The sequence below is a fragment of the Caloenas nicobarica genome, chromosome 7 (genome assembly GCF_036013445.1).
Source record: "Caloenas nicobarica isolate bCalNic1 chromosome 7, bCalNic1.hap1, whole genome shotgun sequence".
In the NCBI taxonomy this organism is placed as follows: domain Eukaryota; kingdom Metazoa; phylum Chordata; class Aves; order Columbiformes; family Columbidae; genus Caloenas; species Caloenas nicobarica.
Genome location: NC_088251.1, coordinates 37487942 through 37514632, shown reverse-complemented (window position 1 = coordinate 37514632; position 26691 = coordinate 37487942). Strand labels below are relative to the sequence as shown.

Sequence of the window (26691 nt, the reverse complement as noted above, 5' to 3'; positions counted from 1 at the left end):
ACTTTTGCTGGGAAAACAATTAATATTCACTCACCTTTGAAATACGGACCTCCACTCCCTACTCTTTCCCCTCTCCCTGCTGTTTCAACTGCATACACCAACATTTCAAAACTTGGGAGCTATTGGAAAGTTTCTTGAGTGACTGGGAAGAAACTTCTTTATCTGGCAACACCTTTTCCAGCTCTGCCAAGTCTATTTGGCAGCAGGGAGACAGTGCTCCCCCACCTCCTCCCCGGTGCTTCCCTCCCGGAGCCCAAATTTCCTCCCCTCAAACCTTTCCCAGGTGCCAGCACCATCCACATATTCACCTTGGAGCTCTCACCAGCTCCACGTTTCCTTCTTTCCTTTCCCTCACCAATACCTGGACACAAAAGTGAGGCCTGATCCAGCTCGTGGTGGATCTCGGAGGAGCTGGTGGGGTACAACCAAGGACAACTGGTCTAGCAGGTGACACCGGCGCTGGAAAAGCCACAAATGATCCCACAACTATGTCCAGCAGGCCCAAAAATCGGGAGCTCCCTATAGCAGAGGGATCACTGAGTTTTATTTATAATATGTTTGACACCGTTCAAGCGCCTCTCTGTTATTTAAGCAAGAAGATGAAAGCAGGACAGAAATAGCCCATCTTCCCGTGGCGTTATCCTTACAAAGCTATTTAGATAAATCTTCAGGACGGCCCAAAAATGTGCTGCGTGCCAAATGTACAGACTCAGAAACTGTGCAAAAATGTCTGAATGCTACCGTAGCCTCACGGCCGCCAAAGTTTGCCAAGGTTTCTGCTTAAAGCTACCAAGACTGTGCGACACAAACCTCTAAGCGACCGTACCGGGATTAGTAAAGCCTCCTCCGTGGCTTCTGAAAAAAGTATTTAGCTAAATGCCAAAGGAATGGTTAATATTTCAAACACAAAGAGCTCCGTTTCCATTGAGTCCTACCACGTACAACTGCAACTGCCAAGCACACGGACGTGTTCACCGCAACGTTTGTTCTGTTTCCTCTGGAATGAGACTCATTATCGTCAGAAAGCTTTCTGCTGCATTTTTATTTCATCAGTACGGGCCCTAATTCTATAAAACAAATGCAGTACAATATTATAATAGCAGCCTGCTTCAAAGGCACGGATTTCTTTTCACTAGCGCTTCCATCTGACATCTGATACAGCCCATTATCATATCGAAAGGTCAAGTTAGCAAGAGGAAAGCATATAGATTATTACCTAAATAAAAATGACCTGGTTTTAAAAGCTAATTTAATATATCCCTCATGAGCAACACAGTGCATTACACAGTGCATTTTCTCAAGAGGAAAGCAGCCATAAAGTTTACCCGTCGCAGATTTCTGCATAAGCAATGCAAGTCTTTAAGCAAACAGCAATTCACCTTTAAAAAACAAAGTCACGGTTTAGCAGCTCCACTACCTTCACTTAGGCATATCACCCTGCACGTTATCTCGATGGGCTTTTGCCTTTTAAAATTATTTGTGAGACCTGATTTTCTAAGCAAACACCTATTTATTACAGCAGCTGGGAAAATGCAATAGCCAGACTTGGATACAAACTACCAGTGGCTTCAGCATGAAATTACAAATTATTTAAGGTTAAACTCTGTTATATGCAAAATTCCCCAGCAGAAAGAAAAAAACCTCTTGCATACCAGAGGCCAAACAAGTCTATCTGAAGTCTCGGTTTTTCTAAAGAGCAAGATATTTAAACTCATATAAACTTAACAGGTCTCAATGATCAGATATGATTTCTCCACAGCACTCACCAAGTAGAGAATTATTGTAATTATTTACACAGTTTAAAAGAAATGATTGCAACCCCTGCTTCTTATAGCATTAATGAGCTTTTTTTTACCCCTTTTTGCACGTCCCACGAGGTTTCTCCCCCAAGTCTGGCACCGCGGATAACCGAGGCAAAAGCTCCTTCCCATATGGTCCCTAATTCCGAAAACAATTGACATGGGGAGATGGAGCCAATTATTACAGCTCACAGGCTGCCCAGACCTTCCTCATGCTGTAAGCCAGAAAATATTTTTCTTGCAGAAAAATTACAAATCTAATCGCACTCCGTGTATTGGTGAATTATTTCAGACAGAGTTTTCCAAAGCTTGGCCCAACAGAAAGTCCGACCTTAATGCAATCATTCTTTTCAACTGGTGGCTCCCATTTTGAAACTTTTTCACTTTGAAAATTTCCCTTTTGGCTGGGGTTAAAATATTTTTTTGGCTTATCTGATCTAAAAGAAAACAAGATAAATAAATAAAAAGCATCCTTTGCTAATACACAAAATTGTTTATTATCCACCCAAACCCCCTGGACTGGCTGTAGGTCAAAACCACCGCGCACCAGTGGATCTGGAAACCTTTCCCATCCCACCAAAACAGGAGTTCGCATCAAGATAAGCTGGTTTCTGCCGTGTGCCATGGCCCATTTCTTGAAGCTGAAGGGCCAACTCCAGCCTTAATATGTTGCTGGAGAGGCTGGCCAGACCTTGCACCTACAGACCACCAAAGCGCAGATGTCTACGCCACAGACATGCCAACACGCGTCACCAGATCACTGCCAACCACCCTCGGACGACCACTGCAATCAGGGAATCAATAAAGAGCAGTCTTCAATAGGCAAGACGCATTAAAATATCTCTTAGCCCAGATGAGGAACGTGTTCCTGAAGCAAGTCCCCCTGAGGAGTCCCTCATACATCTCTGAGGGGGACAAGAGCACAGACCTCAGCTCCTCTCAGGTGATGTTAAACTGGAAGATGTGCCTCAAGAGCTGATTTATGTCCCCCAGGCACTGTCTGAAATTGAGTCGAGGGAACCAGACTTGAAGTAGCCCAAAGGAAAACCCCACCGAAACGCAAACAGTCCATACAGCAGGTCCTTGTCACCAACGTTTTGCTCTACACATCTCTTCCTCTGGATACGTGCTGCTTACTAACACGGATCTATCCACGTGCAATAAGCTTTCAACTGCCAGAGACAACTTTACTATTAAAATAATTTTCAAAGACAACCTAATGAAGCAAACCAAAAGGCTATATAGGAAGGAGATGCGCGCAGAGCCAGCAAAGGTCCTCCAAGGAGGAGCCACACAGGACACTGAAAATACTTGATCTTGTAAACACGTTGGCAAGGGAGAAACTGGATGGGATGAGGGATATGGGGATTTCATCTTGCAAACACGATATTGGACACAGCTCGGGGGAAGCATTCAAAAGCAGATGGCAGCACCGCTGTGAGATGCCAGGAGCAGCCCTGGGCCATGCACATGACCACTGGCTTACGGTGGAGAGCCAAAAACCTCGCTTAAACTGGCACCTTCAAAAACCTACTGCTAAAAGGTATTGCATTTTGTATATATATATCATTTTGTAAGCAGCAAATTAAAGGAATAAAGACAGGGCACCATACCACCTTGCTTGGTCGAAGTATTAAGGTGTATCTGTACCTTTCTCATTAGAATAAAGTCGATTTTACCTTTAAATCCAGAGTGGAAGGTGGAAAAGTATCTACGAAGAACACAGGTTAATTGAAAAATCCGAATAACCACCCTCTGCATCAAAACTAAGTCAACAAACTGGTAGGATGCTTTGTTATGATTAAACGTAGTGAGAGAGGAGCTGAAAAAGTGAAAAAAGGGACAGCTCTGGCCAGTAAAACTAAAGGTTTGGATGGAGCGAGCTTTTCATATTAAAACACGGCTTGAATAAAGACTAAGGGCATTTGTGGCCAAAGCTGCTAGAAAATGGAAAAGCATTGTATTCCTATGCAAAGTTCCCCATCTCCTTGAGTCCTGTGAGAATGAGACAATTTTGGCTGCAAGTACCAAGACGTATTCCCCCGGGGCTGCAACGCAGCTGGAATTAAAAAATATAAAAAGAAAAAAGCAGCAAAAAGTGCAACCAAAGTAAGTCACGTCTGCAGAGCGCCTAGAGCGACAGCATGAAGGCACCAGCATCTGGTTTTAACTTCAAGCCCCATTGCCACAGGAGATCAGCATCGGCAGGTTAATTCTGGATGTGACAGGAGAAAAAGCGTGGGGACCCTGGTCACGAGAGGTGAAGGCCACCTTGGTGTTGTCCTTGTCTCTGGGCCACGGGAGAGGCTCTCCCCTGCTACAGCCAGGTCACGGAAAGGTGGGACCAAGCTAAAGAGGACCTCATCGGATGAGCTTGGTAGGAGTTGAAGTAGCATGCAGGGATTAACCTCAGGAGTTTCTGGACAAGGAAGACACCAGCACAAGGGATTTGTGTGCCTGGAGTTCACGGTGAACCCTCACCTCGCTTGGCACCAACAACTACAGGAGAAACCACCTGTCTCCTCTTGGATTTATGGGAGCTGCAGTAGTGGCTCCAGCTGGAACTGATCTATGTGTAGTGTCATAGAATTATTTTGGTTGGAAGAGACCCTCAAGATCATCGAGTCCAAGCATTCCCCCAGTCCTGGCACTACCCCATGTCCCTGAGAACCTCATCTCCATCTGTCCAACCCCTCCAGGGATGGTGACTCCACCACTGCCCTGGGCAGCCTGTTCCAATACCCCACAGCCCTTTGGGGAAAAAATTGTTCCCCAGATCCAACCTCAACCTCCCCTAGTGCAACTTGAGGCCGTTTCCTCTGGTCCTGGCGCTTGTTCCCTGGGAGAAGAGACTTGCTCGTTCAGGTATCCCCTTCATGCCCCAAACACCAACGTGGCCAGGCCTGACAATGGGACACGAGCACCGTTCTTCTGAAACTCCTGTTTTCTTAGAACACGAACCAAATTACATGTTGGCTCTCTCCACCTTTTTTTCTGGTAAGGATTTAACTATACCATTCATTAGTTGATGAATTTGTTAACTTACCTGAATGTATCTAAGGAATAGAATATTAATTATATGGTCTCACAGATAATGCACCAATTATTTCTGATTTAAGAGATTAAACACAAGGAATGGATTTTAAGGAGAACCACCAATCCCAAGCTTGAAAACTAACAGGGAAAACTGTCTCCAAAATATTAGCTGTAAACAAGTAAATCTGTTCTGGTGCTGGTTGAAGCTCATTTTATAAATATGATCTCCATAATCACGAAGACAAAAAAGGGTTCTTCCATTTAGATGAAAGCCACTATTTTAATGTTCACCTGAATTTAAGAAAATTCACAAACCAGCATCAAATATGAGAGAGCTTAAACACAGAACGTTTCTGAATTCTACTGCTTTCCCAGCCCAGGTGCACATGTGCTTTCCTAGAGAGATGTGTCCTCTTGAGGGAAGGCCAAAGCCTTTGAAGAACACAACTTCCTTTGAGGTGTCCTTGGCAGGGACCCCTGGGCACCTTCTCACTGGAGCATTGACACAGCCTTGTGCTGGGCGTCCCGGCTGCCCGTGCTGGCCAAGAGCCCGGCACTTTGGACACAACCCAAAAGACGCCCATGAAGAACAGAGAGACACCTACAACTGTCATGGCCATGGTCCCCCGTGACACCTCATTTGATGGTGCAGGCAGTCACCCTGCTCAGCTGAACTATGTTTGACTGGTTGTATTTTATTTTATTTTTTTTTGCCTACAAGAGCTAAGCAGAGCTTACTTTTCCCTTCAAATCACGCCCAAGGGTAGAAAGTCATAGCTCAGTTGTCTACAGCAGTTTGGTTGCTAGAACGTTTTCCCAGGCCCTGGGAGAATCTGAACCATATCTCAAGGCTTGGCTGGGAAAACACCAGCCTGCCAAGAGATAAACTCAACAAAACATTCAGCCCTTTCAGACCCAGAGAACTCTTGGATACATGGGAAGATCTTCTGACCCTGCAACTTCAGCCTAACGTCCTCTCGGTCATGTCTGCAACTGGGTCTCTACCAGCTGTGCGACTACAGGGTCATGCTCTAGGATGGCGATAAAAAAACCCCACCAGTGCCACCAACTTGGTAGTAATTTCTGCAATGAACTCCTGCCCATGGGCCAAGTCCTGCTTTAGGAACGTGAACCCTGCGTTGGGTGCAGTCTAAACCTAAATTAACAAGAATTTAGTCATCACCTTGATACGGTAGATTTATACAACAATGCATTTGCTGCCATTTTGTAGATATTTTTATACATATCATCTCTGTCCATATTTCTTAACCGACACTAACTGATAAGACTAAGTTGTTGACATGTTGGCCAAGAATGGGGCCACCACACCAGTGAAAAACAGGGTCTGATGCTCCCTAACAACGTCTCGCCATGATGTCCTTGGTATTTACTCTGCATGGTTAGATCTGCTGAACATCTGACCTTCGCATGGATCGCCCTGATCCACCCGATATCCAGAGAGACACGTGTATACAGAAATTTTCTACCCATCCAAAGGCCTTTTGGCAGCTGCCGTACACGCACTGAAAATGAGATGCCAGCTACAAGGATGCAAAAAAAAAAAAAGGAAAAAATACCTTTTATGTGATTTGAGTTGCGTAAAGCTTCACCAAACCCGAATGTGCTTTATGTGTCGAGTTCTTCCCTTTGACAGACTTCCCCTCGGAAAACGTAAGCCCTTGAAGGACAATTAGCTGGAGCTAATTAGCAGCTGCTTGAAAAATAATCCAGGTTAAAACTTCTGCCAAGCAGACTTTTCTCCCGGAGGAGTTTTATCTTGTGAGATACAGAAACAAAAGCTCTAGAGCAATAAAACTTTCCAAAACAGCTTACAGTGCATCTCACTTGCCTCTCCTAGTAACTTGGTCATTTTTCCCTCTTCTGTTCATCTTCTTGCAGGCGTACACTTGCTTTCAAGGAGTCCAGCAAATGTGAATATGGTATTTGACTAATAAATGCCACATCTTTTGAAAGAGCTTTTATTTTTTTGAATGTTTCTCCAGGCAGAAAGCAAAAAGACAGCCTTTTCAAAGGCAAAATGTCAATATGCGAGGGGCACTAATGTCACTGTCACCTACAGTCTTGAGCAACAAGACTCAAGCGCAGGCCTCTGACTTTAATGATCTAAAAGTTGCTTTCAAAATTAATCAATTCCTCTCTTTGGGGAACAATCCCTCCATCACCAGGAGTTCTTTACTTTGCCCTTCCTTGAGGTTAAATACTTGGCATTAGAAGAAAATAAGAGGAATAAAGAAGATAAAAGCTCAAAAATGTTAAGGTTGACATTGGCCCATTGGTTCCTAAAATGAAGAGTTTATCCAAAATAGGTCCAAAACTGCCGCCTCCCTACAGACACATTACAAAATGCACAAGAGATCCTGAAAGCCCTTCCTAAAATGCACAAAACCACCCCAAAAGAGCTTCCGATACAATCTGCATACACAAACGTTGCCTGTGATAATTAATGACTACGTGATACTCTATTAACGATACAGCTTAAAATTGTAGATGTGCAAAGACAGACTATGACATGGGGAATGGCAAGTCCTATTTGCAAATTTTGCTTGCTGCCCATGGACCGTGGTATAACCTTATAACAGTTTCTGTGATAATAACATCACGTTACTACTACACCCAAAAATCCCCATTTTCATTACCAATGTTTTCTTCCTTTTTGTTCAAATGGAAATCAATATAATTGAAATAGTAACAACAACAACAACAAAATCTAAAATAATAATAGCACACGCCTGGGATATGTGGGACTATCTCCCTGAAGTTGCTTAAATTAATTTTCCAACACTTTGTAAAATGCTTTGCATAAGTTGCTACTGGCATTAAAATGCCATGTTTTCAGTTGGTACTAACAGCTAATATATGTAATTATATACTTATCTATAACATCTACCAGCTCGTTATCTGCTGCTATAGCACTGTGCCCATTTGACTTTGCATTCTGTGCCCCAAACACCTATTTTCTGGGATGGTAAAAGTGGCTGAAAGCCTCCTGCCTTTTTAATTAAGTCAACAGGAATTTTAGGGAGCTTTAGCACTTGAAGAAGAAAGCTTACAAGTTTGATTTGGGGCAGGGAAATATTATTCTAAACTAAAATGCAACCCTAGGGTGCCTTCTAGTACCTTAAAAAAATTAAACATGATCAAAAATATATTTCAAGTATCTCTCAAAGATGATAAAAAAAGAAAATCCTATCTTAATTTGCAGGTACTTTGCAATATTAGCAAGTCTCGTTCAAGAAACTAAGTTTCTTGGGACACACATTTACTTTTTGAAACAAACAGTTACTTTCAATCACCTAACTAATTAGGGCTTTATATTTTCTTTCCACGGAAGTGCCAAATTCCTTTGTTATACACTATTTCAAACCCCTCTGGTTTAATGAGAAGTTACTATGGACAGCTTAAGAGTAATCTTAAATTTAGACTGCAGACCACTGATTAACAGCCACACCGAGCATTTGACTTTGAGGAAACACCTATCTTCCTTCGTTAATGTGGTAATAATAATAATAATAATAGAAGAAAATTAAACCAACTTTGCATAGAGCAACTTCAGTTCTCTTTTAAACTACTTTTGCCTTGAATCACATGGCTTCTACGCAGTATCCCTCTAACTGGAACACATTTCTCTTCAAAAGCATTTTGTTGGTATAAATCAACATACAGACATGACAAACTATAGAACAAGAACGAATGAAGAGTGGGGTTTGTCTGGAAATATTTTAAAGTACATTACAGGTCACTTCTGAAAGGAATTAATATTTATAGTAGGACTTTAGATGAATATGTTGCTTCACATTAGAGTAGGTCTAGTATTCATTCAAAACTGACAAACTCCATTTCTCATCCTTTGTCTCGGAACACGTTTTGACTTTGTGAAAATGCCTGAGAAGGATTCGAGTTCTCTTAAGAAATAAATGATGTTCAACAACCATTTCCTTCATCACCTGAGCTTTCCAGGATCTGTTAATTTCTCACCCCAAACTACTTCAAGAGAATTATTTAATGACAAATTCTGAAGATCCAACACTTCTGTGGACTCCAATATTGTGATTAAGATGGACCTCGAGCCCCATCTGATGGAGAGCACCAGAGAGACAGAAGGAGCCTCATCTCAAGGAATATTCATTACTTTTTAAGCTGTTTGTTGAGAAAAAGCAGGTATTTTTTGGAATTACAATGATGTACCGTCAATAAAAATCAGGTCAAGATTTCATGCTGAACACAACGAGCAGACACTTACTTTGCTTTTGCTTCTGCATCTTCATAGGCTTTATTGGAAACGTCGTCTAGGCCGCCAATCAGGTGTTTGAAGGAGCTGTGAAAATAAAGGGGCATTTTTAGAGGAAAAGTCTCCATTTGGGAGCCAAGCAAGTCAACGTGGCAGCAACCAGGGGCCATCGTTCCATGGGGGGATGGCCATGACCAACCAAACCAGGGCCGGGGCCAAGCATCTGCTGGGAAACACAGCCTTAGGCCTGCTGGAGAAGGGCTGGAAATGCAAAAACTAATGCCAAGAAAATGCAGATTTAGTTATTCAGCTCTTTTAGGGACTGAACGCACTGAAATTACCACTGCAGTTTTCCTTCTGTCCAATGTAAGTTTTGGAGCCAATATGTCAATGTGATTGGCAAGTGATGGTGAGATGCCACCACCATTTCCCTGTCCTCCAACCAGAAACCTCAGAAATCCCTCTGCTTTCCAGGGGAAGGATAATCTTTATTTCTGTATCTTAGCTTTCTCATCTTAAGAGAAACAGCAGAGAGAAATAAAAAGGGGGAAAACCAAAACAAAACAGAGAAGGACATGAAAGTGAGGGAAGAAAGGCAAGCAAATTGTCATAAGCCAAATTGCTTAATGACATTTAAGAGGAAATTTTGCCTTTAATTGGGTTAAAAATGAGTAACATGGGGTGAAACATTAGGAGTGTTTGATACATGTGGTGCTGAGCTGCACTCTAACGCCATCCCCTGTCCCAGGGGAGATACAAAGGGCAGAGACACATCGGAAAAAGAATTTGAAAATCTTTTTATATCACGAGTGACGCAAACAAATGGACCCAATGACCATTTGATCAACTAACAAGCACCATGCCAGAGAGAAAAGAAAAAAAAAATATATAACTGTTATGTCTTTGGTAGTGATATTACAGTACTGGAGACTAAACAAGAAATATATATTGAATATTTTTAGTAATTTTAATAACTAAAATCAATTAACACATACAACTGAAAATATTCCAGGTGAAAGCATAGTTCCCTACTATACATTTCGACCGTTCCCAACGTGGCTGTCACACACAGGTTTTCTGTTTTCAAAAAAGAACGCGCCATTTGCAAAATGAGAAAAGAGTTGGGCTAATTTGCTGCAAACTACAGTCCCTTGACTCATCTCTGCCTTAAGGTCACAGTTTCAGAAACGAGAGTCCTGCTGTTCCTTTGGCTACTATATGTTTGTGACTCTGCTGAGGCACTAAACATGGAGCCGAAGAACAGAAATGGCTATTAAGAAGTTGTAAAAAAAATAATTGAGAAGTTGAAAAAACAAAAAATCACCATTTAGGAACGTATTTATGAATTTAGGATAAGAGCAGAATGTTTAATATGTCTCAATTTTCAATGCTACAATCTAGGAAATAATTTCCACAGCAGAGGGGAAGCAGCAGGAACACGTTAATGACGAAGCCAAAGACCCGTTTACTCTTGTGTGGAAATTGCGTTGGCGTTTTTTGACAAAGGCAGGCTGCAATTTCCAAAATTAAGACCAAAGTATCTTTTCGATGCAACATTCCTTACTCAGCAATGAAATGATGAAAAATTCCGCTCGTTCGACGTGCTCAGGTTCATTTTTTGTGTGCCAAATATGTGCCATAGGATGAAGTCAACCCCTTGAAAGACGGAGCGCGAGCAAACCAGGACGCGTGTGTTAATGCTCCCTTGCACCACAAACAGATATTCAAGCAATAAAGCGAGACGTGGTTGTACCGTAACCCTCCTGGAACGCTGGAAGACATGAACTTAAAATGTCATTTAAAATAGCTGGGCTTGGTTTGCTTTCATGTGGTTAGGATAATGTGGCAGGGTTGAACATTCGATTTTTTGGGGGAGGGGAATGCAAATAAATCCTCGTCTTGTGAAACATTATATGGGCAAATAAGAAAAACTCGCTGAAAGGAGTAACAATGGTTTGTCTGATACCCTGAATTTTTTATTAAAATATCTTAAGCAAGGCTTAGGACTGAGTGAGAGTTTGAAGTTCAATGGAGTCACTTTTTTATTGCCTGTCTCAATGCTGAAGTATCATCTCAGTCACAACCTCCCCAAGAATTTAATCAGAAAACTTCTTTTTTTTTCTCTGCCTAGCCTTCTCTCTTCATTTTTGTCTATTCTGTTCTCATAACCAATTTTCTCCATGGATAAACTTCACCTCAACTGGGAAAAACAGTAAAGAAGCAAAACTGAAAATCTCCAATGCAAGAGTTCAGTTCAGCTTGTGTAGGGTCAGTCATGCTAGGATAATACTTTTTTTATTTTTCTCCCATTTCCATTGCCAGGAGGGTTGATACAACCACCTTTCTTGACATCTCATAACCAAAATCAGGCTTTCAAATAAGGACAAAACCGTAAAATCCAAAGTGAAAATACTGGAAATATTTAAAATGCTTCCTTAAAAAACCAGTATCGCCTTGATAGGAGTAACCAAAGAAGACAATAAGCAGAAAAACCAGCACTGAGCACTCAATATCTGCAAATACCACGATGTGGCACTACCAGCCTCCGTCATGAGGGGCCGTGCCTTGAGTTTTAGTGGCTCTTGTCCTTCAGCTCCTCCCTCTAACATTTGCATCCAGCGGTTCTGTACGCCCACCACCCATAACATTCACACCCGCCAAGTCTCAGCACTCCAGGAAAATATTGTTATCGACATAAATAAATTATATGGAGGGGGGAAAAAAAATCACCTATAAATAAAACATGAACGCGAATCAACTTCAGTGTAAATATTCTTACGGTTCGGGAGAATCTATGAACGCTTTAAAAAAACTTTTCAGGTTCAAGAGGTACATGCAAAAAAAGAAGTTTACAAAGTTGTACCAAGTTCTCTCTCAGGGTGCCAATAATGATTGAAGTGCTAGGAACAGGTTTTGAACCTTTTATTTTTACTTTATCTCCTTACAAAGTAGCTGCAAGTAAAATGTGTGTCTGTAGGTGTTTATTCAAACTGATCTACAAAACAGATGCTCAAGGTTGTCCTGCATGTCTCTACACAATTTTTATCAGAAGATGTTTTACAGAAAATTTCCTAGAGGACCAATGCATCAAATCCAGCACATCGTAATCATTAATTTCTGCATATTGTCATTGTTAACTTTTCCCCAATCAACCCAACTGTATTTCTGCAAAAAAACCTAATAATGCCTCCGGGGAACTTGAAAATTCACTACGACGAGCTGCGACGGGGCCAAGCTTGAAAAACTCTGGAGGCACCAACATCTCCGGCAATAATAATTTTTGTCCTAGGGGTTGAATCACTGCAGTATCGCAAGAGGAAATACTTAACTAGCAACAGCCTCGATTTTATTTCACAGAGGGTCTCAAAGTCATAAACACGGAAAGCCTATGAATTGTGAAGAAAAATCGCTCTTGGAATTAAAAATGAATACGAGACATCTGACAGCTAACAACTGTTATAAAATATTAATATGTTTACCTAGATCATATGTTTGATCAGAAGAAAACTGTATTTTTGCAACGAGCTGCCTGGCTCCTCAAGTATCCAAAGGCTTGTACGAATTCCTTGGAACGGTCGGATGTAGAGTTTTACAATTCCCATGAACGATAACGTGGATTCTGCTGAACTTTTCAAGCCAATTGCCTAAGGCTCCCAGTTGGGTCTCTGCATCTCTGTTGGCAAGAAGAACATCTCCTTCCCGCCAGCCAGCTTGGCTCAAGCCACCTGGTCCCACCATTAAGCTTGAGCATGGAGAAGACGCCAGCCTGCCCGGCTTAGCAAAGCCGTCACCTTCATCTCAGCAGCCTTGTTGCCGTCTCACTTTGTTTTCCCTACTGGGTTAGCGAAACCTCCTCTTCAATGACAACGCACGTGGACAGGTTGAAACTTCGAATATAAAATGAAATTCCCTGGAAATTTTCCCTACCAATTACTAAGCTTGTTTATTGAAATACACCTGAACAGGTAGGGCTACACTGGTTTTTTTTTTCTGGCAAGGTGACAACTTGTCATGCTATAGCAAATCACCTATTTGCTGTCATAGTCTGCCTTGGGTGACCCAAATTAATAATACTTCCAACGTGGTCACTGCAGAGCTTGTACGGCTGCACCACAGCAGCCACCTGGCCTGGGAATCCCACCTTGGGCACTCACTTCATTTTCTATCAGTTTTTTAAATACTGGTAACCATCTCAAAACAACTATCCAGCCAATTCCTTACCCACCATCAAATCCACATCTCTCCAATTTCGAGAAGGATGTTGAACTTGCAAGTTGTTCATGAGCAATATTTATTCATTCACATGGGAGTGAAACGCAGCATAATCTGATGTTAAGACTTAAAGTGAGCTGAAATTTCTCCTACAGCTTGGTTGGAGCTGGATGCTCAGCTTCATCTCACCTCCTGCGTGGTGGAGCCTGCTGATGAAGCCAGAGAGCGCTAAGGACCAAATCCCACGGAAATTCATTATTCTGGTTGAGGAAAGGACTTAAAAAGATCATTGCAAGATGGAAAGAATGTCAAGGTTGTCCTTCGTAACAAATATTTTAAGGATGAGTGGGAACAACATGACTTAAAGTCCATGGGACACACGAAACGCTTGCTGTGCTGCAGGTTGTTTCCTTTGTTAGATCATGAGTCTGCTCGTTTCTGCATCAGAAAAGACGGCTGAAAATCCATTGTTGCAAAGCACGTCTACAGAGATTTGTAACAACTAGCTATACTACTTTTTGGGTGTCTTTGGGGTTTTTTTGTGACTGCAATGGCTGTCTTGTTTCACAAGGAAATTAAAAAGCAAGGCAGCACCAATGCTGTGAGAGTCTGGTAATTAAAGACCCATCACATACTACCATTTGGCTTTCCTCATGGTATTTTCAACTCGCACTGTTTCACCCCGTGCAGCATTTTAATACATATATTTTGAATTTCAGAAATGATTTTAGGCAAACCAGTTCATCTTTTCACGCTTACGCAACGTCCCATCACAAACCCAAGTCTCCGAGACCTTGCTTGGTGGCCTGACTCACCCCTAAAAAACAAGTTTCCTGTATTATCACCCTCCAAACCCTCCAGGCAACTAAACGAGCCCTACAATTGCTCGTAATATTGTCAGATATTGTTCTTCCACCTCTCTTTGGAAGAACTTGCTGTGATACCAAGGTGTGACTCTTGCACGTCACGTGTACGGCAGCTGTATCAGCTCTCAGGTGGTCTGTGGAACAACTTCTGGATGTTTTGGAAAGACTTCTACAACGAAGCTGATGGCAAGATAACGCCAATGGGTAATATTAACACCGACTGGCAGTAAGACTGAAATTCTCCAGTTTCTCAGATAAACGGTCTGATCATTAAGGCAACGATATTTTCCCATAATTTGTTCTTTGAAACTGTAACGTCAATTTTGCTGAAATGTTTCAGATCGAGACATGCACAAAGCAGAAAATTGCTGCTTCATTACAGTTGATTAAGGAAAGAGCGTGCCTTGTAGTAGAAAATATTAGGCAACCTTAATGGCATGCATCACTCCTTCTGCGCAGAACAGCTTCGACTGCAGGTAACGCTGACTTCCAGCTTCCATTGCTACCTTATATATAACTCAACGTCGACATTTACCATAACCACCATAACAAACCAAATAGTGTAATATTCTGTCTAGCTGGATGTAAAGAAATGCTACTTTTCCTCAACAGAACGGCATCTGCACAGTGTTCCAAATTTAGAGATGTCTTAGTAGGTTTTCTCCATATTAAATTAGCTTCTACAGTTATTTGCGTGCCTATAATAAAATAACAATCTAAGAGAAGAGGTATGCCAAGAAAGAACCGGTCGGGACACAGGACAACCTTCCCTGAGCTATAAATAGTGCTGTAAATAGCATTCCTTTTCTTGCCCTATAAATAGGATTCTTATAAATAGTGTTACTATGGTACTAATTGCAGAGCGTTACTAGAATTGCTGGTATAGATTAACTACAGCTTCATCAGTTTAAATTTAACTTGTACTTCCTTACTGTTTCAAGGGCGTTATATACTGAGAAAAAGGCACAAGAGACAAGCAAAGAAACAGTCTGTAAAACCATCAGGAATGACTGACTCTGCAATTACTGGTGATCTGGGTTTTTTTAATGCTTATAGTGCAAACCAAAAATATCCATCACAGAAGCATTCAGAAAAATGCATAAATTACTTGTTGCTTTGTATTTCTCTGAATAAATGCTTGCTAAATTATCTAATTAAATCAGATTTTCATCTCTTTGCCCCACAGAACAAGGGGCAGCGCATCTTTTATCGACCAGGCTGCCTGGCTTGTGTACACGACCCACAAGCCACTCAGCTGACAATCCTGAAGTTCACCGTCTGTTTCCAACAGATAGATGATATGGTTTTTTTTTAGTTGACGATAAACAAACTAACCTGTCAGAAGACCTGGGATTTTTGAAGTATTATTCCGCAGGTCGGCCATTACAGAACACCAGATTTCTAGAAATGAAGGACTGCAAAATAACACAAAACACCTGCGTCAAAGCAGGATTGAGCGTACACTGTGAGATACTCCAGCGTCTCTCATCCGTCCCATCGGAATATCAGAAGGGCGTCAGAGGTCTCCCCTAACCCAACATCTGACCTTTGACGGTGTCTCACATCAAGACTCTGTGCCCAGGGAAGAGCTCAAGGACAACGTCGCCGTTCGCGATATTTGCCTTGGTCCCCTCCTATACCTCTCCAAAGGTTCCGAGCCCAGAGGTAGGCCCTATGGATTTAGAAAATCCAATGGATTTCTTTTCCTTTCCAACACTTGCAAACTCTTCTGGTTTTCATGTAGATCTGTGGGTGATCCCCACGTGAAGAGCCGCCTCCTTTTGGCTTTCGCCTCCCTCCCACAGGTTTCTGTGGGGAAAAAGAAAAAAATCAATCCCCGTTCATCCCGCCCGCCTCTCTCATGGTTTCACGGACCTACACTGGATTCCCTTGGAAAGGTTCCTGTGGAAGATGTGGCCGTACCTTCTGATGGCCCACGCCAGTGCTTCACTGCCCTCACAACTGGAAAACCACCTCAAGAGTCATGTTGAATTTTCAAGGTAATGCTCATTTTTTCTAAACCCATTCCCATCAACTGGAGAGAGCGGCTGAATTTGCAGCGCTGTTTTCTGAAGCCCAGACATTTATTTTCTAGATTTAAACCCCCTAATTCCTTCAAGCTCCCTATATAAGACATTATTTTACTCTTCCGATCTCCTCCACCTCCTTCGAGCGGTAGAGCTTCCAGCAGGACTCCATCCTTTGGACGAGGGCTCTCCGTCCCCACATGGACTCGAATAACAACATCTTGCTCGAACGTTTGCCAGAAGCTCGATGCCTTTCATGACATTTTGCTGACACAAACTCAATCTGTGTTCCACCGTAACACCCAGATCCGTTTCCGCAGTAATGCCATCTCCCCATTTATTTCCCTTTTTTCTGAATTTGGCACTACTGAGTTTCGCCTTGCTGATTTAGGCGGATCTTCACTCTACTTCATCAAGGCCGCAGACACCATACTGTGAATTTATTCCTCCAAATTAAATGACTTCTTCGGAGAAAATGATCAAAGTCTCTAGTTAAAAGCTGCAAAAGGTGCCAACTGGAGCTACAGCCCACCCCACATCAGGAAAACGAGGTACTTACTCTCTGTCTATGACCAGACACGTCACCGCTTCAGCCGCAATGACGTTGGCTGTTCTGACGTCCTCCCTGAAAGAAAAAATATGTTTCTTAAGTAGGCTGTATTGTTTGCACGACAACCTTTTTAATTCCAAACGCACCGCATTCTTAAAGCACTTCAAGAAGAAATTTCTGGGTTTCACAGCTTTTTCCCCTATATTGGTTTGATGTTCATCATCTGTACAGGCCTCAAGCACTTAAAAGCTAAAAATCACACGTGAGTGGAAAAAAAGAAACAGGTTCTCCTTGTAAATAAGACATCCAGCCACACATCAGCTCATGCTTTTCATCTGTTTGAGGCAAAGTCTCGCTTCTTACTATGCACATCTGTGCATGGAAATAGCTTTATCAAAATATCAGCTATTAGAGGAGCTGAGATTGCGCCAATGAAAGGGGCTTGATTGGAATGGAGCTTTCGAAAGGTCTTGGTATTAAAACACTGCACTGGTACTTTTCACCAGCTTTTTGGAAATTAACGAAAAAATTCTAAATGCAATATTTTTCTCTTCATGACCAAATGCTTTGGTGTCTTTCCTTTCCCTGCCCCAAGGAGAACTTGGCCGCGGCCAGTCCAAGCTATAAATGCGAAGCTAATTCATATTAATCAGACTGATTGGGTGTTTCATTGGATGCTGTTGTGTTTTTTGTGTTGGCCAAACAAATGTCCAGGATTTAGAGTCGCTGTTTTATTCCAATTCACTCCAAACCTTCCCATGGATGAAGGGTAACTGGATTACAGGCAAAAGAGACCCATGTCCTTTAAACACACCTAATTCATTTAGACTGGAAAACCACGGTACATTTCCACTGAAGCAGAAAATGAGATTTAAAAATGCTGTTAGAAATAGCAGTTCCCCTGTTTAAAGACTGGAGGTATTAAAGCAGTAATAGAGTTAAAAAAGAAAAAAAAAGTGCACTCATATGGGAATGTACACTCTCCCTTTAAGATAATCATTAATTAACTTTAATGACTTTTCAGCTATCTTTAATATCATTAAAGCACAAATGAAAGGAACGTTTATATTCAAGCCTATATTCAAATACAGTCTTGGAGTCTATTTTCAATGAAATTGCGTATTAGTGCTAATTTATCCATGCCAATAAACAAAACTATAAGTAGACAATTATCTCTATTAACTTCTAAAACTTTGGTAAATATAGAGCGGGTAAGGACCGATAATATTTAATATCCCATTAAGTTGCCGTAGCCAACTTTTGCCATTATATTAATACATTAAAACGAGTATGCAAACTTTGTGGTTGTTCATTAATTCCAGTTAAAACTTATTTGTCCCATTATCTCAGATGCCTTTATGCAAAAACGTTTATACCTTTATAGTTGTAGATTACAGACTAACATAGTTACTATATTATATGATTAAGGACAAGTTCAATACAGATATTGGTGGCTTCAGTTCAAATATTTTAAATAAACTTTAATATTTAGAGATCAAAATGCACAAGTAACTGTTACGGTTTCCACTATCTTGTACTTAATACTTTTAATTAGCATGCAATTAATGCAGAACGAAGGCACTTTCCCAAAGGGCATTTCACTTTGCACAACCACCCGACCCAGAGGAATGGCAGAAATTACTTTCATAATGCAGAAAGTCGCACAATTCGGAGGTTTCCTTATGTTCTGCACAAGTGGAAATAACTGTTAAGTCAGAGGAAAAACAGGGTTTTTTAAAAAATGGATGATAAAGTGGCTCATATATGAAGAGTTAAATCAAGAGATGGCTACGTTTGGGTATGTCCAACGCCATCCTGGGCATCCTTGCCTCCAATCCACCCTCGTCCCGCAAAGACCCAGCGAAGGGACGGACGGGGAAGCAGCTTTTTGTTCCCACAGCCCAAACCAATCACCAGAGGGTTTAAAAGTCTCCTGTTAGGGGGTGTTCACCAACCAGGCTGCACGCAGGAATAAAAATTTAGCTAAGTTTCTAAAAACAGAAGGGAAAAAATAAAAAAAAAATCAGTGCATTTTCAATTCAATGCAAATGTTAAACTTTTATGTGCATCAGCTGTGAAATACAAGACATGCTCAGACTGCCAAACACCGCGCATACGCTGAAAAATGACAAACATACCTAGAGCCACGTCACCGAGCTACGGATTAACCTCAGTCACCTTCAAGCAAAACAAATCGTCAGCCCATTTTAAAAGGTATCACTTGGACGGGCGGCCGCCAGCTGCAGCACACAGCGTTAAACGCAGCAGGTAATTATTAGAATGGCACGGCATTAAATGTAACAGTAATTATGTGAAGTTCATGGCGTTAAACGCAACAAGTAGTTGTTTGAGGTGAGTGGCATTAAACGCAATGGTAATTATTAGAACTGCATGGCATTAAATGCAAAAGTAACTATTAGAATTCCAAGGCATTAAATGCAAAAGTACTTAATTGAAATGCGTAGCATTAGATATAACAATTATTAGAACCGCATAGCATTAAATGCAAGAGTAATTATTAATACTAGATGTGCATGGCACTAAATGCAACAAGTAATTATTAGAATTGCACAGCATTAAATGCAAAAGTAATTACTAGATGTGCATGGCACTAAATCTAACAGGTAGTTATTTTAAGTGCATGGCACTAAACGCAAAAGTAGTTACTAGAAGTGCAGGGCATTAAATGCAACAAGTAATTACTAGAACTGCACAGCATTAGATGCAAAAGTATTTAATTGAAATGCATGGCATTAAATACAAGAGTTAGAATTGCACAGCGTTAAATGCAACAGTAATTATTTTAAGTGCGTGACACTAAATGCAAAAGTAATTAGAAGTGCACAGCACTAGATTATTAGAACTGCATGGCATTAAATGCAACAAGCGATTATTACAATTGCACAGCATTAAATGCAAAAGTAGTTAGGCATTATATACAAGTAATTATTAGAAGTGCACAGCATTAAATGCAAAAGTAGCTAATAGAAGTGCAGGGCATTAAATGCAACAAATAAGTATTAGAAGTGTAGCCCACTAAACATCACAAGCACTTCCAAGCGAACGCCTTGGTTGCAAACACTGACTGGGACACTCTCTGGCCTTCGTCCCCGGAGTACTCATCGCTGCTCCCCGAGAGGCCGCACTCGGCCTCGGACGCATCATCCTCGCTCCCCGAATATGCCATTGCCAGCCTGCGCCTCCACCATCACCCCCAAAAACGCCTCCTGCCCCCCAGCCCGGCACTCGGTGCTGTTCTCCAGGCGAGCGCTGGTATTTTACAGCCCCTCCAGCTTCGAACTTCAGGACCCGGAGAAAGGTCACAGCTCCGGGGGGGGCGGTGGTTCCAGGGTGCATCACTGGGAGGTCCAAGCAGATTTGGGAGCCAAAAATTGGTGCGAGGCTGCACAGAGGTGGCATGAATCCTGCAAAGCGGGGCGGGAGAGCTGGCACCGCTCCTTAACCCCGCGGTGGAATTAGACCGGACGTTCTGCACGACCTTAAAGCTGTTCCGAAGTTTGTTCTATCACTATAACCATCACTATATTATTTAAGCGATGAAACGCATATATTTTTATTTTTCTGATTATAATTGGTTGCCCAGTTCACCACATATAACTTAGGAAGTTTCAACAGTTTTGCTTCTGATAAACTGCCAGCAACTTAAGAAACACGATTTTTTTTTAACCACTTCCAGGAACTTTTCTGATAAAATTGTATTGATCCCACTGTTTATAAAGCTGTGTCGGAAAATAAGAATATGAATACACAGGCAGCTTTGAGCAGAGATAAGGTCACGCGTCAGCCTCTGTTTCTTTACCTTAGGCTGTAAAAATTTGCCCTAGATTTAAAAATCTTAGGAGATGTTCCCATCTTTTTGCTTTTTTTACCTTCCTATGCCCCCTAACTCAAGAAATTCCTGCTCCAAGTCGGTCTCTCATAGCTCCTACCTGCCTAACCCCTTAATAATGCTGACATAATTCCTGAGATAAATGGGAACTACGCTTGGATCATTTAATTTAAAAATATACGATTATATTTGCTTGACGCTTGCTGTTACGCCGCCAGCAAACTCTGCGTTCTCCTCAGAAGACGGACACGACCTTGGCACGATGCTGCCCAGCTTTTGGCATCGGTGCCCCTGGCACAAAATAACATGTGGATACTGCTCTGCAGGATCCCCAGTAAAAGTCATTTTTACCTAAAAAGTAGATCAGAAGATACACAGCAAAATAATAAGGGGAGATAGAGATGCTGGGTGTTGAGCTATTACCACTAAACTCGAGCTGTTAACTGATTTTTCCCCATAAATTATTTTTTTTCCTTTCACTTATTTCCGACATGCCTTGTCCCAAATATTTTAAATCAACCTTATTAAAATGATAGTAACAAGGTCAAGTGTACAGTGCCGGAAAGTGGTAAAATGCATTAAATAACTTGGATATCAGCAAATTAGGAACCTCCAGATGGTCTTCCGCAGCAAATTTTTAAAACCCACCAGGGAAGACCTAATTTTTTCTTTCCTTCTTTGAAAACCCTCATTAACACCATTCTCAAGTCTAAATTATCTCAACACTCATTTCCAAAAGTCCCACAAGACTTGAGCTTTTTATCCCAGATCCCTCCCAGGCAGCAGCAGCTTCTGCAGAGCAACCACCAAGGACCAGACACGGACCCATCTCCTCTGGGGGGCTGGTCAAGGTCCTTCAGTTACTTGGTCAAAGAAAAATGGGTTGTCAGCATCATTTTTAGAGAAAGCAAGCAAGCAAGCAACAATCCTAACTATAGATTTTGGGATATGCTGCAGCCAGCAAGCCCATTTCGATGGGATGGCCACAGTCTGACCAAGACAGCTGCCACCTGCGGGTAGTTTTATCTGAAATATTAGGGCTATCCTTGTGAATGATGCGATCACCTCACACCCGTGGAAGCAAAAATGCGAGTTGACTTTATGCTGCTCTCAACTTGTGCCACTCTGCACCCTCTTTCCTGCTTTTTCATGGTGGCCATCGTTGAAGTCAAGTCAACGCAGACCTAGAGAAAGGTGATGTGGTTCATGATTGATGGTGTAAGCCAGGAACTGCTTGGTTTCCCAAGAATTCAGCTTTCTGAGAACACAACATGCATTTGCCATTGGTTTTGACTAGAAAAATACATTACTGGAATTACTAAGCACAATGCGATCATCTAAACTTCTAAAAATTTTAATGCCAACCTAACGAAGATGCGCAACTTGAAAAAGCTCTGCTTGAAAGGAGTTCTGGCATTCAATAAAATCTGTGAAAATCCCCATAGTTGCAATAGGAGAAGGCATTAAAATCACACCTACAAAAGGAGCGAAATAGGGTAGGAAAGAGATTTTGCCTCGCGGTACCTCAATTTGGAGGCACATACCAAAACTACCTGCACTCCTGTGCAACTTTGGTTATACAGCTATTGGGAAAAGGAAATATTTCTTATAGAGCAACATTTCAGTTTGTTCAGACAAGATGGTTTAAAAATATTATTTTATGGGGTTTTTATTCAATATAGGCAAACCATACGACTCTTGAAATCGGCTACAAAACGTACACTTCTAATAGTCTGGTTTGTGTCTGGTGACTTGCTCTTTCTAAAATACATTTATATTCCCAGTGGCTTCAACTGAAAGTTTTCAGCCCTGGTAAGGATTGCACAATAGGATTTACAACAAAAGAGCCCTTCCTGATAACTTATTTCAATATTTATGAAGTTAAAGGACTCGGAGATGGTGAAAAGGGCTCTCAAGACACCGTTGCTCAAAAAAATTCTGCTCTGTCCTTACCGTACCGACACTTGTGAAAGCAAATGAAACTCCCAACAACTGCTGCTGCGCTTATGCCAAGATTTAAGTTAAAAGTCACAGCGTGCTGGGATCATTTCAGGATGCTGGGTGAAGTCTGAGAATGATTTTCTGCTTTGTATTAATGTTGGGTTTTATTTCACGAAAAGGGAAACACCTGGAGGGCTTCTCCTTCTTTTCCATTTCATGAGTGAGGGAAAATCAAGTCCAGTTTACATAAAGCACCATTTATTTTTGTATTAATGCACGTGTCCTAATTTTAAAAATAAATGTATATCTAATTTTTGCAATCGTCGTATGTATTTGGGGAAATAACTACGGTTACAAATACTGCACTGGACTGCAACTGCTCCTTCGCCACTGCCTCCAGCCCTGCCTCAAACAAGCCGTTTCACTAATTCGTACATTTTGCTATATTCCTATATAGAAATACGTTTCTATATATATACGAATATTTCCTGTATTTCACTATATTGCTAAATTTCGCTATGATTCCCACATTGCAATGAGAAAAATGCTTTAATTTACTGTGTGATCCCCTGGGTCTACAGAGAGAAGAAACTATGCAAGAGATGGCTGCTCTTATTTTTAATGGATTATAGATCCGACATAGCCATGCTGCTAAATCAACAAGTGTTACGTTATCCGACTACCTATCAATAAATGCGACGCAGATAAATACTGCCAGGAAATCGTGTTAATTAAAACAGAAGCACTATGACAGGTGCTGTCATATATAATCTGATAGTACTGAACCCACTCCTGCCCCTTGGAAGAGAATGACGAGATGCTGAGGGCAAAAATTATTGCAAACGCAGAGATTTCTGCTGCATTTTTAAAAGCTGGTGTAAAATCAGCCACCTTCACATGTAAATACATGATCCTAAGCTGCCAGCAATTTGGGAAACCTAAAGGAGGCTGCAAGGAAAGGGTCACGAACCACACGGGTCATGGTGTTAAAGAAGAGAGAACTCTGGTATATTCTCACTGTATTTAATCCATAATTGACAACTGCAAACTACTCAGGAAATAATCTATGACCTCTGCCACAACTAATTTAACCCACAAGCACTTCACCTGAGCGCTACGTGACTAATTCGCCATTATTTCCGAGAACAGCTATATTAAAATCAAATCAAACCGCGATCCAAGAGTTTCAGTAACGTGAGACATCTATTACAGGCAAACAACATCAACACTTGTGCAACGTCGCTTTCGACCACGTGCAAGAGGTTCACATGGTCACAGCTCCAGCTCAGAGCAGCTAATGTCTACGAAAATATCTGTAAATGTATTTTCTAGGTGAGTAAACCAACGCAGGAGGAGCTCGAGCGAGGTGCCGGGTTTTTTTTCCCTCCTTTCAAGTGTTTGTAGGACTGTACTTTTTCTCGCCTGGCTCCTTTGTGCGTGAGAACACTGGGACAAATCCCCTTTGTCACGCTGAAGCGATGAGCAGCGTATTTGTTTATTGAAGCCACAGCTCGTCACAAGGATGTCTGGCCTATCTGCAAATGCTAAGAGGCTCTTTCAGTTGAGAACATTTTTAAGGGTTTATTGTGAATTCATGGCTTTTTTTTAAAAGAAGAACCATATTTTTAAACTGTGCTCTTGTTAAATTCCTGAGCACTCTGAAGAAGGGAGGTGGAGTTGTTATGGGATTATGGCTTCTCCTTTACATATGCCAGTGGCAGGATCTCGATGACAAACTGTGGGAGATGTTTTTTCACCACCGCTTGTCCTTGGCTGACACTACCACCCACCACCAAGCTTCCCGGGTACCAAATTCCCAGTCTCCTGCACTTCAGGTCGCTGCAATCCCACCTAAGGCAGGTGGTTTGCACCATCCTTTTACCTACCTCCTCCCACGGCCAACGCTCTTCCCGTCCATCCCAGTGTCCCCGCCCTGGTGACTGTGTCCATCTTACCTTCCTCCCCAGGTTGGTGACTCCTCCACGTTCACCCACCTCTTCGTCACTCTGCAGGCCAAATTCACTGCAACCTTCCTTTACCCCACAAATCCCTTGACCTTCTTGCATACTGACCAACTGAGCAACCTGAGCTGGTGAAGATGTCCCTGCTCGTGGCAGGGGTTGGACTGGATGAGCTTGGAAGGTCCCTCCAACCCAAACCATCTGTGATTCTGTGTCAAGAACTTAAGTTTATATCATTAAAATAGCTTGTCATTGCCCTTAATGTGCCAATAGACTTTAATTGCCCTGAGCAGCAGAAGTTGGGACCTTCACCCAACACCTTCTGCCCATGGTCCAGGAGCCCCATTTCAGCTCAGCCTGGGGCCCTCGGCTGTAGGTACAGACTTGTTTCTTGTCTCAAGCCCCATTTCTTGGGTGGACCTTGCGTCTACAATGTAGACAGCTTGTAGCCCATCTCCCGGATGGCCCACGCCTGATGCTGTAGCCTTGGTTCTAGCCCTGTCTCTTGCCCATCGCCTCCTTCTAGGACTCCCTGGGTGGAACTAGGACCCAGATCATCCTGTCCTTGTCTCCCGAAGTGCAGGAACACCCTATTACCAGCACCCACCTCCCACCCAGCTTCACTCGAAATGTGTTTTATTTGGCTAATTACAGCAAACCCTTTCTTGTATCGGCTGTACGAAAGGTCAGGCCAATAACGGGATCAAAAGCAGCATAAGCAAGAGCAGAAAGTGCCCAAACCCTTCACTTTGGACTAGAACAACAAAATTAATATCCTGGACGCCAATAGCTCAGGCTGAGTCCTCAATTTCTCATTCTGTGTGTTTATGGTGGAGGATGGAAGCTCAGGACCAGGCTTAAGGTGACTCTATAACCACAACCTAAATGATCTGGGCTTGCCTAGAGGATAGGCATGGCCTAACCTTCATCTTTGTATTATCTTTTGAAGGCGGGACTAGAAATCTCCTCGTCTTTCAGATTTCACCATTTAAGCAATCACCAACTAATCACAAAACCTGCCAAGCTATGGAAAGGCTCCATTTCTAATATAAACCAGCATAACAGAACTGCTTAAAAAATGCATGAAACTGAAGCAAAAAAGCAAAAGATGTTTTGCCTGTGAAAGACATCATCTCAAGAAACCTATTTTTTTATCCATTAGAAAGTGTTCACAGACCTTAATGAACAATCTCGCTAGCAAAAAAAGGAGGATATAGTTAATTTAAAAAAATATTGCTAAACCCCCTCTTGATTATGCTCTATCACCACTAATATATTTACTAAAAAAACCCTGGACTCAGTTATGTAATGTCTGGAGAGCAGCATAACACAGTCTTGGAAAATAAAGTGAAAAAATCTGAAAAAAATCGATTTTCTGCAGCCCGACGAGAAGCTAAAACTTTGGAGAATCATCGAAAAAGTCAAAAGAGATTTCACGTTCCACCTCCGCTAAGCCTGGATGAGCAGGAGAAGGGCAGGAGTTACAGATTTCATTCAGTAACCACAACACAAAATAAAGCACAACTTAAACCAAATGTAACCCCAAAGCTGCTGATACTCCAGGATTGTTATATATATCTATATCTATATATCCAACTCATAACAGTAACTCCTCTGCAGATTTAAAAATCACTCCAAAACTGAGTTTTTTGGAAAAACGTGCCGTCGCTCCGGATGGCGATGCAGAGTATTTCATTGCTCTTCCACCAGCTGTGTGGCACACATTGTCATTTGCACGGCATTTTATATCTACGTAGTTAATGTTAATTACTCCGGAGGTAGATGTATTGATTTTTCTCAATCCATTTCAGCAGGAAATGATTTGCCACGTCTGGAGGCTGAATTGCACTAGAAATACACGTGGTGCTTTGTGGCTGGTACCAGTTCCCCACTTGTCCTACTGAATTTTAGCATCTGCTAAAAGCCGAGGACACAACACCCAAGCACTCACCAGCGCACAAAAAAGGAATGTGTTTGGCTTTCTTACATCTTTTATTAACTCAAGTGTAGCTGCCTTTGCCTTCAGGAAACATCCTGAACTCCAGCTGGCTTAGGTTTGTGTGTCTGTAGAAACCTTTACTTCTCTATCATAACAGGAGCTACACCATAAATTAATTTACATCCTAATTTTCACAGTCGAGATGGGAGACATTGTCTCACTGCTTTTACATATTCCCTTTTACCACTCTTCTTCATGCTA

At 41.8% G+C, this 26691-nt stretch overlaps 1 protein-coding gene and 1 long non-coding RNA gene across 5 annotated transcripts in view; one reads left to right on the top strand and one right to left on the bottom strand.

Moving 5' to 3' along the window:
• PRKG1 (protein kinase cGMP-dependent 1) overlaps window positions 1-26691 on the bottom strand; it is a 432157-nt gene that overhangs the window by 56502 nt on the left and 348964 nt on the right. For 3 of the 4 annotated variants that reach the window (XM_065639324.1, XM_065639331.1, XM_065639325.1), the window contains 2 exons: window positions 16749-16814; window positions 9097-9171 (listed from right to left, as the gene is read on the bottom strand). In XM_065639324.1, the coding sequence (XP_065495396.1) occupies window positions 9097-9171; window positions 16749-16814 (141 nt within the window). Of the gene's footprint in view, window positions 1-9096; window positions 9172-16748; window positions 16815-19825; window positions 20061-26691 lie in introns of those variants that run through there. The other variant, XM_065639327.1, reaches the window with a different exon arrangement.
• Window positions 18949-24790, top strand: LOC135991067 (uncharacterized). Its single transcript, XR_010606474.1, has 3 exons — window positions 18949-19007; window positions 23743-23862; window positions 24498-24790. It is a non-coding gene; the product is annotated as an uncharacterized LOC135991067 (long non-coding RNA).